We start from the raw sequence: 17,747 nt of genomic DNA, 5'->3' as shown, positions 1-17,747 counted from the left end.
AAGCCAACGTGAGAATAGGATATAACGCTAGATGACTATATATTTGGAACGGACAAATATATTCCATGAGTATGAAAACAGCAAAGTCAAAAGAAAGAAAATAGTGTTTTATTAAACTACCACACTGATATAATACACTTTTAAACATACACTTTTTTTTGTTTTTTTAAGGGTAGCTTTTTTTTTTTTTTCTTCTTCTTTTAAATGTGAAGGTGGTCAGAACAATAAGAAATAGACCCAAAATGAAGCCGGGAAATAGGTGAACTGTTGTAGGTGCTGCAGTTTTTATTCTTTTCTTTTTTTTGTCTTTTCATTACACCAAGTCTTTAGAAAAAAATGGTATAGACCATACATACCTGCAATGTAACTTTGTATTTGTACACGTTCTATTGTTGGAAATATAAACAATTATTAAAAAAGAAAACGAAAATACAGCAACAAAAAAAAAAAACATATACATATTTATCAGGTACATGTATTAGATACATACAATTTTAATGGGTAGAAGCAAATAGGTTGTTTAAATGCTGATTCACCAACTAAGTAAAAAAAAAATATATATATATAATAAAAAAAAAAAAACCCCACCCTTATATTTCCCCTTTAACCCATGACTAGTATTTGTATGCCTCATATTGTCACTATGGAAAAGGACTCCAATCATGTTTGCATATGCTAGACTACTTCATTTACAATGTTTTGATGTCCGAGTACTCAAAATTGATAGATGTGCTGTTGAATGACAGTTCGCTATTTTTTGGTCCAACGGTATATTCGATAACATGGGTGCTTAATAAAAAAAAAAAATTGCGTCAGCCTGCAAACTCTTTCTACATTGGTTATATTGCCTCCATGACTTCAACAAGATTTGGTTTGGCAAATTAACGCGTGCACATGGCTTTTTCTTTCTTTTTTAGACAGACAATCCAGACAGTGGCGGCTGTCAGGTTAAAAACCTTTTTGTACATTTTTATTTTTTTTTTACAAGAGAAACTTTAATTTTATTTTTTTAAAACTGTGTACATTGGTTCACCTAGTTAAAACAAATTGGTTGTTAATTTGGTAAGTTGGTGAGCCGTGGTGAAACCCAAGCTAAGTTATCATATGTGCTGGGAAACGTGATTTGTCAGTTATGCATAATAAAAATTCCAGTTGAGAAAATTACAAAATTTCATACCATAACATAATTTCTATTACCCATCAACTTTGTTATCTTACAATAGATAAATACCAACATGTTCTCAATTTTTTCTTGTTTTTGATTTTTTTTTCTTTTTTACACTAAACCACACAGGACTGATGCATTTGGTAAGACTACCATATCCATCAATATTATTTATACTTGTGTCATGGTAAAATTTCGTCAATTCTAGATTCCAAAAGTACCTACAAAAGCCATGCAATTTTACCAATTCTTCATACTTATGGAATAGCATACAAAGTAAGGCATTTCAGTGTCATGTATAACCAAGTTACTGTCAATCCAAAAAAGTTTGCACATCAATAAAAAGATATCTAAGAACTCAAGAACAAGGTTTCTGTTTTTTTTTCCCCTCACTACTGTATAAAAATAACCACAATTAATAGGTGTCGTGATATTTACTCAATTGTCTCATTTCCAGAAACTGTGACAAGCTGTAGGGGAATCTCTGAATTGGAGAGGAGATCTTGACCGCCGGTGCCTGTAGTTACAGTCCCTATGCCGGATACAGACCCCTGTTGAATGTTTGCAAGGATAAGGGTGGTACCTTCGGCAGTTATCAATGTATCCTCAGGCTTAGCTTCTATGGATGCCAACACAGCGCTGCTGGCGTGAATGCCTTTCTTGTTTTGATGGGTTTTAATGTGTTTGGCAAGGTGATCACTTCTCATAAATCGTTTGGAGCACTCTGGACAGACAAACTTCTTTTCACCTGTTGATGGAAAGAGAAAATTATTTCAAATACAATTGTTACATGATAAAAAAGGGGGTCTGATGCCGTAATCTCCAATTGATCGCTAGAATGAAGGAGAGGCTATAGCGTTGTTTCAATTTCCATGTACTTTCAATTCCGAACATTTAACTTCTATTCAGTGACCTGAAAGCATTGCTTCTGAGCATGGTCACAGACTACGATAGATCATACATGACTAACCTACATTTCGAACAAAATTCTCATTAACTGTTTGCAGGGTGATAAATTCTTAAAACGTGTGGCTAAGGTACATGCTTCTGCAATGACATTTTAAGATCATAAAGTCAAGCAGCTTCAGAGCTTGTGCAGCTGCAGGAGTGAGGAACCTGCTGTCACATAGTTGGACTTCCCCAGAGAGAAGACAGCAATGGTTTGTTACCTTCTCTGCCTTCCTAATTGTTTAAATAAGCACTGCGGGTACAGTTTATGAAGAACAAACAGTGCTCCTACTTAAAATCCTAGTGATTCCCAGACCTAAAGGTACCTTCACATTAAGCGACGCTGCAGCGATACAGACAACGATGCCGATCGCTGCAGCGTCGCTGTGTGGTCGCTGGAGAGCTGTCACACAGACCGCTCTCCAGCGACCAACTATGCGAAGTCCCCTGGTAACCAGGGTAAACATCGGGTTACTAAGCGCAGGGCCGCGCTTAGTAACCCGATGTTTACCCTGGTTACCAGCGTGAACGTATGAAAAAAACCCAAACACTACATACTTACATTCCGGTGTCTGTCCCCCGGCGCTGTGCTTCTCTGCACTGTGTAAGCGCCAGCCGGAAAGCACAGCGGTGACGTCACCGCTGTGCTCTGCTTTCCGGCCGGCCGGCGCTTACACAGTGCAGAGAAGCACAGCGCCGGGGGACAGACACCGGAATGTAAGTATGTAGTGTTTGGGGGTTTTTTTACGTTTACGCTGGCAACCACGGTAAACATCGGGTTACTAAGCGCGGCCCTGCGCTTAGTAACCCGATGTTTACCCTGGTTACCAGTGAAGACATCGCTGAATCGGCGTCACACACGCCAATTCAGCGATGTCTACGGGAGATCCAGCGACGAAATAAAGTTCCGGCCTTTCTGCTCCGACCAACAATGGTACAGCAGGATCCTGATCGCTGCTGCCTGTCAAACTCAACGATATCGCTATTCAGGACGCTGCAACGTCACGGATCGCTAGCGATATCGTTCAGTGTGAAGGTACCTTTAGCAGACCTATGCAAAATGCATAAAAAATAATTGTTACAGAAAAGGGATGAGGGGGCCCATGCAGACCAGGAAAGGGAAGAGGGGGGCCCATGCAGACCAGGAAAGGAATGAGGGGGGGGGGGGGGGGGAGACATGCAGACCAGGATAGGAATGAGGGGGGGCCCATGCAGACCAGGATAGGAATGAGGGGGGGCCCCATGCAGACCAGGATAGGGATGATGAGCCACGCACACAAGAATAGGGATAAGGGGGCCCATGCAGACAAGGATAGGGATGAGGGGGCCCATACAGACCAGGATAGGGATGATGAGCCATGCAAAACAGGATAGGAATGAGGGGACAATGCATACCTGGCTTATACACGAGTCAGTAAGTTTTCACAGTTTTTTTGTGGTAATGTAGGGGTGCACGCATGTGGGGGTACACGCAAGCATCCCAGAAGCAAAGCGTCACGAAGATAAGCGTCGTGATACAGAAGTTATTCCATGGCAGTTAGTCAGGGCAGGAGTCAGGTAACTCACACTCTGCTTTCCCTTCTATCCATGTGCTTTATTCCTATCCTCCTGTGTTCGCTTGCAATCCACTTTCACCGCCCAATCCCCTCTCCATCAAGACTTCTATACATCAGCTCCTCACTCCTTCCCTCTCCCATGTACAGCTTCCATGCACTTCTCACCTTCTTGAAAAACCTCAGTCCATCTTGCCCAAACACACTGCACAAAAAATACTTCATACAATTCCAAAAACTACTGCTCTTTATCTTCTTACTCCTACTGATTTCAGGGGAGATCTCCCTCAACCCCGGTCCACCATCCACCAACCTCAACTCCTTCCCTACCTCACATCGAAACCTTAATAATCTTACAAATATTAATTGCACTCCTTCATCTCCTTTTAATTGTGCCCTTTGGAATCCACAGTCTGTATGCAACAAGCTTCCTTTCCTACACAATTACTTTCTGAAAAACTCTGAATCTGTTGGCCCTCACGGAAACCTGGATTCAGGATTCTGACACCGTCTCTCCTGCTGCCATTTCCCATGGTGGCGTAGGCTAGGTTCCCATTGCGTTAATGGGTGAGCGCTAACGGATAGCGTTGCACGGCGAAATTAACGCCGTGCACCGCGTCCGTTAGCGCTCCCATTGCCCGCAATGTTAAAGCGCATTGCTAGCGCGTGTCATTTTCGGCACGCGCTAGCGATGTGCCGGTCTTTTGTAGCGCACCTCGGACGCTGCTTGCTGCGTCCGCGGCACGCCCGAGGTCCGTTCCCCGCTCTCACAGATCGGGGATCTGCGCTAGCGGGGATGTTTAACGCGACCCCTTAAAAAACATTGCGTTAGCGCAATCCACTAGCGCTTAGCGCTAAACGGATTGCTCTAACGCAATCTGAACCTAGCCTTAGGCTACTTTCACACTTGGACCAGTACCGACGCGTCGCTATGCGTCGGGCCGACGTACGTTGTGAAATTTGTGCCCGACGTGGGCAGCGGATGCTCATTCTGAAGTCCGGGGAGGAGGAGGCGGAGATTCGGCCGCACATGACGGTCCGCCAAAACATGACGGATCCGTTGCACGACGGATGCGACGTGTGGCCATCCGTCGCTAATACAAGTCTATGGGCAAGAAAACGGATCCTGCGGGCACATTTGCAGGATCCTTTTTTTCCCAAAACGACGGATTGCGATGGATGCCAAACGACGCAAGTGTGAAAGAGGCCTTACAGTTCTCCCATTCCCCAAGACCCACAAACATACCTGGTGGTGGAGTCGGCATACTCCTGTCCCCACAATGCACTTTCCAGGTCATCCCCCCAGTTCCATCACTCTCATTCCCTTCTTTTGAAGTCCACACCATCAGGCTCTTTCGTCCCCTCTCCCTCAGAGTAGCGGTCATATACCGGCCCCCAGGCTCACCCACTCACTTCCTGGACCATTTCTCAGCCTCGCTGCCGCACTTCATGTCCTCAGAACTACCAACCGTTATCCTGGGAGACTTCAACATCCCCATTAACAGCCCCACTTCCTCATCTGCATTCGAGCTTCTATCACTAACCACTTCTCTAGGCCTCTTACAGCTGTGACCAGCTGACCTCTGAAACACACAGAAGGTAACACCCTGGACCAGGTTTTCGCCCGGCTCTGCTCAATCTCATACCTAGATAACTCACGGCTTCCACTCTCTGACCAAAACATTCTCTCCTTCACACACACAAATCCTAGCTCACCCCAGCACCCTTCTACCTACCATTCAGTCAGAAGTCTACAAGCCATTAACCTTCATACACTTTCAGACTCCCTACACATCATTGTCCCCAATCTCTTTTTCCTGTCCTGATCTGGCGGTACATCACTACAATGACACTCTTAGAAGCACCCTTGACCAAGTAACTCACTCCACCCTCAGAACCTCCAAAACACAGAGTGAAACAGCCCTGGCTCACATCGCAAACCCGATTTCTCCAGCGATGCTCTAGGTGTGCTGAACGCTTATGGAGAAAAACACGCACACCAGAAGACTTCATACACTTCAAATTTATGTTAAGGACCTATAACTCTGCCCTTCACCTCGCCAAAAAGACCTACTTCACCACCCTGATCTCCTCACTATCCAACAACCCGAAGAAACTTTTTGACACCTTTCACTCCCTCAGGCCAAAAGCACAAGCCCCTATCACAGACATGCTGATCACCTGGCCTCCCACTTTATAGAGAAAATAGAAAATATCCGTCAGGAAATCCGCTCCCAATCACCAAGTTCAGAGACTCCCATCCCTCCCTTCATTTCCCCTGGCTCACTCTCCACATTCGATCCGATCACAGAGGAAGAAGTCTCCAGGCTCCTCTCCTCGTCCGACTACATGCACTACTGATCCCATTCCCTCACACCTCCTCCAGTCTCTCTCTCCAGTCGTCATAACTCACCTAACTACAATCTTTAATCTCTCCCTCTCCTCTAGCATTTTCCCCTCTTCCTTCAAACACTATCATTACTCCATTACTAAAGAAACCCACCCTCGACCCATCCTGCACAAACAACTACAGACCGGTCTCCAATCTCCCCTTCATCTCTAAACTCTTGGAGCGCCTGATATACTCCCGCCTTACCCATTACCTCTCCACTCACTCCCTCCTAGACCCTTCACAGTCCGGTTTCCGCCCCCTACACTCGACAGAAACTGCACTCAAAGTGACCAATGACCTTCTGACAGCAAAACGTAACGGTGACCACTCTCTGCTCATTCTTCTCGACCTTTCTGCAGCTTTCGACACTGTTGACCACCCTCTCCTACTCTCTCGGCTCCAGTCACTAGGCATTAAGGACACTGCTCTCTCCTGGTTCTCCTCCTATCTTTCTGACCGCTCCTTCAGTGTTCTGTTCTCTGGCTCCACTTAATCTCCTCTTCCTCTCACTGTCAGGGTACCTCAGGGCTCAGTCCTTGGCCCCCTTTCTCTTCTCTCTACACGGCCCCAATTGTACAGACAATCAGCAGATTTGGCTTTCAGTACCATCTTTATGCTGATGACAAACAACTATACACATCATCCCCTGACCTTACCCCCCGTTGTACTACAGAACGCCACTGACTGTCTGCATTCTCCAACATCATGTCCGCTCTCAATCTGAAGCTCAACCTCTCCAAAACTGAACTTCTTCTGCTCCCGCAATCTTCTAACCTCCCTAAATCTGACATTTCCCTCTCCGTGGGTGGCACCATAATAACACCCCAGCAGCAGGCACGCTGTCTGGGTGTTATATTTGACTCCGATCTCTCCTTCACCTCCCATATACAATCTCTTGCCCGCTCATGCCGCTTACACCTAAAGAACATACCTCAATCCGCCCTTTTCTCACCATGGAAACAGAAACCCTCACTGTCGCCCTGATCCACTCCTGCCTGGACTACTGTAACGCTCTATTAATTGGCCTCCCCCTCACTCGACTTTCCCCTCTCCAGTCTATCCTTAATGCAGCAGCCAGGGTCGTCCATCTGGCTAATCGTTACTCGGACACGTCCGCTCTTCGCCAGTCGTTGCACTGGCTGCCCATTCATTACAGGATACAATTCAAAGTACTTGTTCTCACCCACAAAGCTCTCCACAGTGCGGCACCCCTTACATCTCCTCCCTCATTTCGGTCTATCGGCCTAACCGACCTCTGCACTCTGCAAATGACTTTCGACTAACCTCTGCACTAATCCGTACCTCCCACTCCCGACTCCAAGACTTCTCCCATGCTGCGCCAATCCTCTGGAATGCTCTACCCCAAGATATTAGGACCATCCACAATTTGCATAGTTTTAGGCGCTCGCTCAAAACACATTTGTTCAGAGCGGCCTACCACATTCATTAATCAAAGTCAGTGTGTGTGGTGTGTGTGTGTGTGTGTGTGTGTGTGTGTGTGTGTGTGTGTGTGCGCGTATGTGTGTGTAGCCCATTCACTATCTCCATCTATCCCCCACCCCCTGAAGATGGCTGGACCATCATTGTAAATACATCATTGTAAATACACACCTGTACTTTGTATCTCCCCCACCTCATTGTAGATCAGAGGTGTCAAACTGCATTCCTCGAGGGCCGCAAACCATAAGGCTACGTTCACACGGTGCGGTTTTTGGTGCGGATCCGCAGCGGAATTGCAGCTGCGGATCCGCATCCTTTTTCCATGTAGGTTACAGTACAATGTAACCCAATGGAAAACAAAACCCGCTGTGCCGACGATCCTTTTTGCCCCAGGAAAATCCGCGCGGATTTGCCTGCGGAAATAGCCGGATTACTTACGGTAATGCTCTTTTAATGAGTCCATGACAGCACCCACTGGAGAGATAGGGATCCGCCCCAAGGAACAGGAAACCTACAGAGACATGGGGCGGTCCCCCTCTCCTCCTCAGTTTAATTTCAGAGTACCCGGAGGACCGCCAGTGTTAGTCAACCATCACAATGTATCATCAGAATATAAACTTCATAGAAGTAATTACATTGGCTTTTATTAGGGAGGGATGTGACTGGGTGCTGTCATGGACTCATTAAAAAAGCATTACCGTAAGTAATCCGGCTATTTACCCTTCGCCATGACAGCACCCACTGGAGAGATTTCCAGAGACCAACACCTAGGGGGGGACCACCGTGCTGAGGATAGTCCTGCCAAAGTGTAGGTCAGAGTCGGAAGACAGGTCAAGCCTGTAGTGATTATAAAGTGGAAGGAGCCAACCAAGTTGCAGCCTTACATATATCCTCGATTGGCACGTTCCCTTTTTCGGCCCAGGAAGAAGCCATGGCTCTGGTGGAATGTGCTTTGATACCCTCCGGAGGTTCTTCATTTTTCATGGAATAGGCCAACCGGATAGCGTCTCTTATCCACCTGGATAATGTTGCTCTTGTGACTCCATATCCTTTCTTTTTGCCCTGGAAGGATATGAACAGAGCCCTACTCTGCCTCCAACTACTAGTTTTCTCAATATATTGCAAAACTACTCTCCTGACGTCTAGAGTATGAAATTTTTGTTCTTCAGTAGAGGGGTCTTTAACCCCTTAATCCCGTTTGACGTACTATCCCGTCAAGGTGACCTGGGACTTAATTCCGGGTGACGGGATAGTACGTCATACGCGATCGGCCGCGCTCACGGGGGGAGCGCGGCCGATCGCGGCCGGGTGTCAGCTGCCTATCGCAGCTGACATCCGGCACTATGTGCCAGGAGCGGTCACGGACCGCCCCCGGCACATTAACCCCCGGCACACCGCGATCAAACATGATCGCGATGTGCCGGCGGTGCAGGGAAGCATCGCGCAGGGAGGGGGCTCCCTGCGGGCTTCCCTGAGACCCCCGGAGCAACGCGATGTGATCGCGTTGCTGCGAGGGTCTCCTACCTCCTTCCTGGCTGCAGGTCCCGGATCCAAGATGGCCGCGGCATCCGGGTCCTGCAGGGAAGGAGGTGGCTTACCGAGTGTCTGCTCAGTGCAGACACTTGGTAAGCCTGCAGCCCTGCACAGCAGATCGCAGATCTGGCAGAGTGCTGTGCACACTGCCAGATCAATGATCTGTGATGTCCCCCCCTGGGACAAAGTAAAAAAGTAAAAAAAAACATTTTCCACATGTGTAAAAAAAAAAGAAAAAAATTCCTAAATAAATAATAAAAAAAAAATATATATTATTCCCATAAATACATTTCTTTATCTAAATAAAAAAAACAAAACAATAAAAGTACACATATTTAGTATCGCCGCGTCCGTAACGACCCAACCTATAAAACTGCCCCACTAGTTAACCCCTTCAGTAAACACCGTAAGAAAAAAAAAAAAAAAAACGAGGCAAAAAACAACGCTTTATTACCATACCGGCGAACAAAAAGTGGAATAACACGCGATCAAAAAGACTGATATAAATATCCATGGTACCGCTGAAAACGTCATCTTGTCCCGCAAAAAACAAGCCGCCATACAGCATCATCAGCAAAAAAATAAAAAAGTTATAGTCCTGAGAATAAAGCGATACCAAAATAATTATTTTTTCTATAAAATAGTTTTTATCATATAAAAGCGCCAAAACATAAAAAAATGATATAAATGAGGTATCGCTGTAATCGTACTGACCCGTCGAATAAAACCGCTTTATCAATTTTACCAAACGCGGAACGGTATAAACGCCTCTCCCAAAAGAAATTCATGAATAGCAGGTTTTTGGTAATTCTGCCTCACAAAAATCGGAATAAAAAGCGATCAAAAGCTGTCACATGTCCGAAAATGTTACCAATAAAAACGTCAACTCGTCCCGCAAAAAACAAGACCTCACATGACTCTGTGGAGCAAAATGTGGAAAAATTATAGGTCTCAAAATGTGGAGACGCAAAAACTTTTTTGCTATAAAAAGCGTCGCTGGTTTCACACTTGCGTTTGTCTGCAGCGTTTTTTGCACAAAAAAACGCATGCGTTTTTTCCCTATATTTAACATTGAAAACGCATGCGTTTTTTGTACGCGTTTGGTCGCGTTTTCAAACGCATGCGTTTTTTTTCTGCATGCGTTCATTTTCAGAAATACAACCTGCAGTATTTTCTTGCGTTTTTAAGCACATGCGTTTGCGTTAAAAACGCATGCGTTTTTATTGGAAAAAAACAGAAAACACACTGAAAAGCCACCCACCACCATCATTGTGATAAAGGGATCCAAACCCTAACCCTAACTCTACCCCTAACCGTTTAATGAACATTTTCTGACAGTCATAGTGCCACGTATTTAAGTGCCACGTATTTAAGTGCCACGTATTTCAGTACCACGTATTTCAGTGCCACGTATTTCAGTGCCACGTATTTCAGTGCCACGTATCACGTATTTCAGTGCCACGTGTTTCAGTGCCACGTATTTAAGTGCCACGTATCACGTATTTCAGTGCCACGTATCACGTATTTCAGTGCCACGTATCACGTATTTCAGTGTCACATATTTTAGTACCACGTATTTCAGTGCCACGTATTTCAGTGCCACGTATTTCAGTGCCACGTATTTCAGTGCCACGTATCACGTATTTCAGTGCCACGTGTTTCAGTGCCACGTATTTAAGTGCCACGTATCACGTATTTAAGTGCCACGTATTTAAGTGCCACGTATTTCAGTGCCACGTATTTCAGTGCCACGTATCACGTATTTCAGTGCCACGTGTTTCAGTGCCACGTATTTAAGTGCCACGTATTTCAGTGCCACGTATTTCAGTGCCACATATTTCAGTCACGTTTAGGGTTAGGGTTAGGGTTAGGGCTAGGGTTGGAGGTAAAGTTAGGGTTGGGGCTAAAGTTAGGGTTAGGGTTTGGATTACATTTACGGTTTGGATTAGGGTTGGGACTAGAATTATGGGTGTGTCAGGGCTAGGGGTGTGGTTAGGGTTACCGTTGGGATTAGGGTTAGGGGTGTGTTTGGGTTAGGGTTTCAGGTAGAATTGGGGAGTTTCCACTGTCCAGGCACATCAGGGGCTCTCCAAGCGCGACATGGCGTCCAATCTCAATTCCAGCCAATTCTGCGTTGAAAAAGTAAAACAGTGCTCCTTCCCTTCCGAGCTCTCCCGTGCGCCCAAAAAGGGGTTTACCCCAACATATGTGTTATCAGCGTACTCGGGACAAATTGAACAACAACTTCTGGGGTCCAAGTTCTCTTGTTATCCTTAGGAAAATAAAAATTTGGGGGGCTAAAAATCATTTTTGTGGGAAAAAAAAGATGTTTTATTTTCACGGCTCTGCGTTATAAACTGTAGTGAAACACTTGGGGGTTCAAAGTTCTCACAACACATCTAGATAAGTTCCTTGGGAGGTCTAGTTTCCAATATGGGGTCACTTGTGGGGGGTTTGTACTGTTTGGGTACATCAGGGGCTCTGCAAATGCAACGTGACGGCTGCTGACCAATCCATTTAAGTCTGCATTCCAAATGGCGCTCCTTCCCTTCCGAGCTCTGTCATGCGCCCAAACAGTGGTTCCCCCCCACATATGGGGTATCAGCGTACTCAGGACAAATTGAAAAACAAATTTTGGGGTCCAATTTATTCTGTTACCCTTGTAAAAATACAAAGCTGGGGGCTAAAAAATCATTTTTGAGAAAAAAAAAAAAATTATTTTCACGGCTCTGCGTTATAATCTGTAGTGAAACACTTGGGGGTTCAAAGCTCTCAAAACACATCTAGATAAGTTCCTTAGGGGGTCTACTTTCCAAAATGATGTCAATTGTGGGGGGTTTCAATGTTTAGGCACATCAGGGGCTCTCCAAACGCAACATGGCGTCCCATCTCAATTCCAGTCAATTTTGCATTGAAAAGTCAAATGGCGCTCCTTCCCTTCCAAGCTCTGCCATGCGCCCAAACAATGGTTTACACCCACATATGGGGTATCAGCGTACTCAGGACAAATTGCACAACATTTTTTGATGTCCAATTTCTTCTCTTACCCTTGGGAAAATAAAAAATTGGGGGCAAAAAGATCATTTTTGTGAAAAAATATGATTTTTTTATTTTTACGGCTCTGCATTATAAACTTCTGTGAAGCACTTGGTGGGTCAAAGTGCTCACCACACATCTAGATAAGTTCCTTAGGGGGTCTACTTTCCAAAATGGTGTCACTTGTAGGGAGTTTCAATGTTTAGGCACATCAGGGGCTCTCCAAACGCAACATGGCGTCCCATCTCAATTCCAGTCAATTTTGCATTGAAAAGTCAAATGGCGCTCCTTCCCTTCCAAGCTCTGCCATGCGCCCAAACAATGGTTTACACCCATATATGGGGTATCAGCGTACTCAGGACAAATTGCACAACATTTTTTGGGGTCCAATTTCTTCTCTTACCCTTGGGAAAATAAAAAATTGGGGGCGAAAAGATCATTTTTGTGAAAAAATATGATTTTTTATTTTTACGGCTCTGCATTATAAACTTCTGTGAAGCACTTGGTGGGTCAAAGTGCTCACCACACATCAAGATAAGTTCCTTAGGGGGTCTACTTTCCAAAATGGTGTCACTTGTAGGGGGTTTCAGTGTTTAGGCACATCAGGGGCTCTCCAAACGCAACATGGCGTCCCATCTCAATTCCAGTCAATTTTGCATTGAAAAGTCAAATGGCGCTCCTTTCCTTCCGAGCTCTGCCATACGCCTAAACAGTGGTTTACCCCCACATATGGGGTATCAGCGTACTCAGGACAAATTGCACAACATTTTTTGCGGTCCAATTTCTTCTCTTACCCTTGGGAAAATAAAAAATTGGGGGCGAAAAGATCATTTTTGTGAAAAAATATGATTTTTTATTTTTACGGCTCTGCATTATAAACTTCTGTGAAGCACTTGGTGGGTCAAAGTGCTCACCACACATCAAGATAAGTTCCTTAGGGGGTCTACTTTCCAAAATGGTGTCACTTGTAGGGGGTTTCAGTGTTTAGGCACATCAGGGGCTCTCCAAACGCAACATGGCGTCCCATCTCAATTCCAGTCAATTTTGCATTGAAAAGTCAAATGGCGCTCCTTTCCTTCCGAGCTCTGCCATACGCCCAAACAGTGGTTTACCCCCACATATGGGGTATCAGCGTACTCAGGACAAATTGTACAACAACTTTGGGGGTCCATTTTCTCCTGTTACCCTTGGTAAAATAAAACAAATTGGAGCTGAAATAAATTTTGTGTGAAAAAAAGTTAAATGTTCATTTTTATTTAAACATTCCAAAAATTCCTGTGAAACACCTGAAGGGTTAATAAACTTCTTGAATGTGGTTTTGAGCACCTTGAGGGGTGCAGTTTTTAGAATGGTGTCACACTTGGGTATTTTCTATCATATAGACCCCTCAAAATGACTTCAAATAAGATGTGGTCCCTAAAAAAAAATGGTGTTGTAAAAATGAGAAATTGCTGGTCAACTTTTAACCCTTATAACTCCGTCACAAAAAAAAATTTTGGTTCCAAAATTGTACTGATGTAAAGTAGACATGTGGGAAATGTTACTTATTAAGTATTTTGCATGACATATGTCTGTGATTTAAGGGCATAAAAATTCAAAGTTGGAAAATTGCAAAATTTTCAAAATTTTCGCCAAATTTCCATTTTTTTCACAAATAAACGCAAGTTATATCGAATAAATTTTACGACTAACATGAAGTACAATATGTCACGAGAAAACAATGTCAGAATCGCCAAGATCCGTCAAAGCGTTCCAGAGTTATAGCCTCATAAAGGGACAGTGGTCAGAATTGTAAAAATTGGCCCGGTCATTAACGTGCAAACCACCCTCGGGGCTTAAGGGGTTAAAGAAAGTAGGAAGATGTATCTCTTGTGACCTGTGGAACTTCCCTGCTACCTTAGGAAGGTATAAGGGGTCCGGTTTTAAGATTAGTCTGTCATGAAATGTGAGAAGGTAAGGTTGATCTATCGACAAGGCCTGAATGTCGCTGACTCTTCTAGCCGATGTTAAGGCTACTAAGAAGGCTGTTTTTACCGACAAGTGTTTCAAAGATGCTGTGTCTATAGGCTCAAACGGAGATTCTGTTAGAGAGTCTAAGACTAGATTTAGATCCCAAGGAGCTACCCTAGGTATGTGGACAGGAGTAACTCGTTCACAGGCCGTGATGAAGCGGGATACCCATTTATTACCAGCAATATTATGGCCATAGAGGGCACCCAGAGCGGACACCTGGACCTTTAGTGTGTTAACTGACAGACCTAACTCTTTCCCTTTCTGTAGAAATTCTAGTATAGATTTTATTGGGACTTCAGAGGGGTTTGAACTAGTATGGAACTGAAGAAACTTCTTCCATACTTTGGTGTAAATTTTTGTTGTAGATGGTTTCCTGCTAAGCAGGAGTGTATCAATTAGGCTTTTTGAAAACCCCCTGGAATTTAATATCTGCCTTTCAAATTCCAGGCCGTCAGGTGGAGGCTGTCCACCTGAGGGTGAAAGAAAGGTCCCTGAGAGAGAAGGTTTGGGATTGAGGGAAGGATCCGTCACCGACATTGACCGCAGGCACGAGAACCATGGTCTCTTGGGCCAGAATGGTGCTATCAGTATTATCCTGGCCTGCTCTTCCCTGATCTTCCGTATTACTTGTGGAAGCAGAATTATCGGAGGGAAAGCATACGCTAGCTTGAATTGCCAGGGTGTTTGAAGAGCATCTAGAATGTCCGGGTGATCTGCACGGGACCGAGATGCGAATTTCTGGACTTGTTTGTTTTGTTTTGTAGCGAACAGGTCTATTTGGGGCTTGCCCCATAACAATGTTATTTTGTGGAAAATGTGAGGATTGAGACACCATTCTCCTTGATGAAGAGTGTGTCGACTTAGAAAGTCCGCTTGTTGATTGTCCTCTCCTTTGATGTGGACTGCCGAGAGGGACAACAGATGCTTTTCGGCCAGGATTAAGGTACTGTTTGCGGAAGACATTAGAGCGTCTGATCTTGTGCCGCCTTGTTTGTTTAAATACGCCACTGTCGTAGTGTTGTCTGAACAGATTCTGATGTGGCTTCCTCGTAGCTGTGGGAGAAATTGACGCAGTGCATAGTTTACCGCATTCAATTCTTTCAGGTTTGATGAATATAAATCCTCATTCTTATCCCAGGTTCCCTGGCAGAATCTATCTCCCATGTGTGCGCCCCACCCGTGGGGACTAGCGTCCGTAGTTATCGTGTGGGATGGTGATATTACCCAAGGGACACCCCCCGCTAGGTTGTCTTTATCTAGCCACCACTCTAAGGAAGATAAGACTTTCTCGGATAAAGTTATTTTTGATTTAAGGTGCCCCAGAAATTTTCTCTGTTCCCGAAGTATCTGATGTTGTAATGTTCGGGTATGAAGTTGTGCCCACTGAACGGCTGGAGTACAGGAGGAGAGGGATCCTAGCAAGGACATTCCTGCTCTAAGGGACATTTGAGGTTTGTGAATGGCCGCCACTACTTTACCCTCTATAAGAGATATTTTTTCTTGGGGAAGTAGACATTTTTGCTTTATGGAATCTAGATTGAACCCCAAAAATGTCTGAAGAGAGAGTGGGATGAGTCTGGATTTTTTATAGTTGACGATCCAGCCCAGGCTTTCTAAGGACGAGACAGTGTCAGCTAATCGTTCCGCACACTGAAGGGACGAATTTCCTACAACTAAAAAATCATCTAAGTAGGGAATGATTAATGTGTCTCTCTGGCGAAGGTAGGCCATTACTTCTAACATTACCTTCGTGAAGATCCTGGGTGCCGTGGAGAGACCGAAGGGCATGGCTGTATACTGGAAATGATGAATCTCCCCCTCAAGAGTTACTGCCACTCTTAAGTATTTTTGATACCTACTATGGATAGGGAGATGGTAGTAGGCATCTTTTAAATCAATGCCGCCCATTCTACAATTTGGGAAAAGGAGCTTAATGGCCGATCTAATAGACTCCATTTTAAACGTATAATTTTTAATAAACGTATTGAGTTTTTTAAGATTTATAATTGTTCGAAATGAACCATCGGGTTTAGGGATTAAAAATAACGGAGAGTAGAACCCTTTACCCTCTTGTCCCTTTGGCACCCTAACTAAAACATTTTTAACTATAAGACTTCTAATTTCCAGTTCAAGGGCCTTCTGTTGCACTGGTGAGGAAAGGGCTGTTAAAATAAAAGAATCATGGGGAATTTGGAGGAATTCTATTTTCATTCCTTCCTTAATAATATTTAGCACCCAGGAACTTGACGTGATTTTTCGCCATTGGGGAAAGAACAATTTTAACCTACCCCCTACTGGGGTGTCTGGTGTTTCAGAATTTATTGTCTCTACGGAAGGGGGGGCCTTTAAACATAGTGCCACCCTGTTTTCCCTCTCTTGTGGCCCATCGTGACGATCTTTCATTTTGTGTTCTTTTCCCGAACGGCCTCTTCCTAAAGGTCTTCCTATAGAAAGGAATTGAGGGGTCAGGGAAGGCTTTTTTCCTCTCTTTTGCTTTTTTGAGGATCTCGTCTAATGCTTTCCCAAACAAAAACTCACCCTCACACGGAATAGCACAGATCTTAGCCTTTGACTGCGTAGCCCCCTTCCAGCTCTTCATCCATAACGCACGTCTGGCATTATTAATCAGACCGGCTGATCTTGCTGCAAGGCGAAGAGAGTCAGCTGAAGCATCGGCCATGAATGCTGCTGCACCTCTAATTAGTGGTATCGCATCCCGCAATTTTTGTCTGGAGACCCCCTGTTCGATCTGTTGATCCAGCTGATCAATCCAAACAAGCATGGATCTAGCAGTGCATGTGCTGGCAATTGATGGTTTAAATATGCCCGTGGAAGCCTCCCATGATCGTTTTAGTGACGATTCTGCCTTCCGATCTAGAGGATCAGAAAGTAGGCCCGCATCCTCGACTGGTAGAGCTGACTGTTTTGAGGTGGGAGGCGACTGCAGCGTCCACCTTAGGGATTTTAGTCCATGAAATTAACTCCTCATCATTAAAGGGGTACTTCCTTTTGGAGGCTGACGGGAGAAAACCTCTCTGGTCCTGTTTCTCCCACTCCCTCTTTATCAGTGCCTTAACCGCAGGAATTACTGGGAATGCTCTTCTCTTCCTCTCTGCCAACCCTGCAAACATGATGTCTTGTGCAGTTTGGTCGTCTTTTGCATCCTCACAACCTATAGTATTCCTGATGGACTTTACTAGGTTGTCTACCCCATCAAGGGGAAAACAAGCTCGACCCTCAATGTCGGATTGTGTTGAGGAAGAGGATGATGCCTGCGAGGAGTCTGAGTGGATAACGCCTTCCTCCTCGGACTCAGAGCTGGATATAGCCTTTTCTTTCCCGGATTTTTTAGGGGGGGTACTGGCTTGTGAGATGGCCTGTAATTCCTCTCTAATTATGGCCCGTATATCTGTGACCGACGTAGATGGACTCTGCATTGTTTCCGCCATACATTGATTGCAGAGTTTTTTGGGGTGGGAATCTGGGAGAGGCTCGTCACATAACGCACACTGTTTGTGCTTAGATTTCTGTCTCCTTTTGGCCTGGGAGAAGAAGACATTTGTGGAAAAGGGTGTCAGCTTTATAGGCAGAGGGGAAATTACACTCACCCAGTGAAGCTGTACGGTACCGAAATAGGAGGCTGCGACTTTCTGGATCTTGAATCCTT

General features: G+C 44.8%; 1 protein-coding gene across 2 annotated transcripts in view; it reads right to left on the bottom strand.

The window, feature by feature from the left end:
* Positions 1-311: 311 nt before the first annotated feature.
* SP3 (Sp3 transcription factor) overlaps positions 312-17,747 on the bottom strand; it is a 57,989-nt gene continuing 40,553 nt past the window's right edge. For both annotated transcript variants that reach the window (XM_077272671.1, XM_077272672.1), the window contains exon 6: positions 312-1,913. In XM_077272671.1, the coding sequence (XP_077128786.1) occupies positions 1,600-1,913 (314 nt within the window). In that variant the 3' untranslated portion in view covers positions 312-1,599. The remainder of the gene's footprint in view (positions 1,914-17,747) is intronic.

This window comes from Ranitomeya variabilis, chromosome 7, assembly GCF_051348905.1.
Source record: "Ranitomeya variabilis isolate aRanVar5 chromosome 7, aRanVar5.hap1, whole genome shotgun sequence".
In the NCBI taxonomy this organism is placed as follows: Eukaryota; Metazoa; Chordata; class Amphibia; order Anura; family Dendrobatidae; genus Ranitomeya; species Ranitomeya variabilis.
This window is presented reverse-complemented; position numbering and strand designations above follow the sequence as displayed.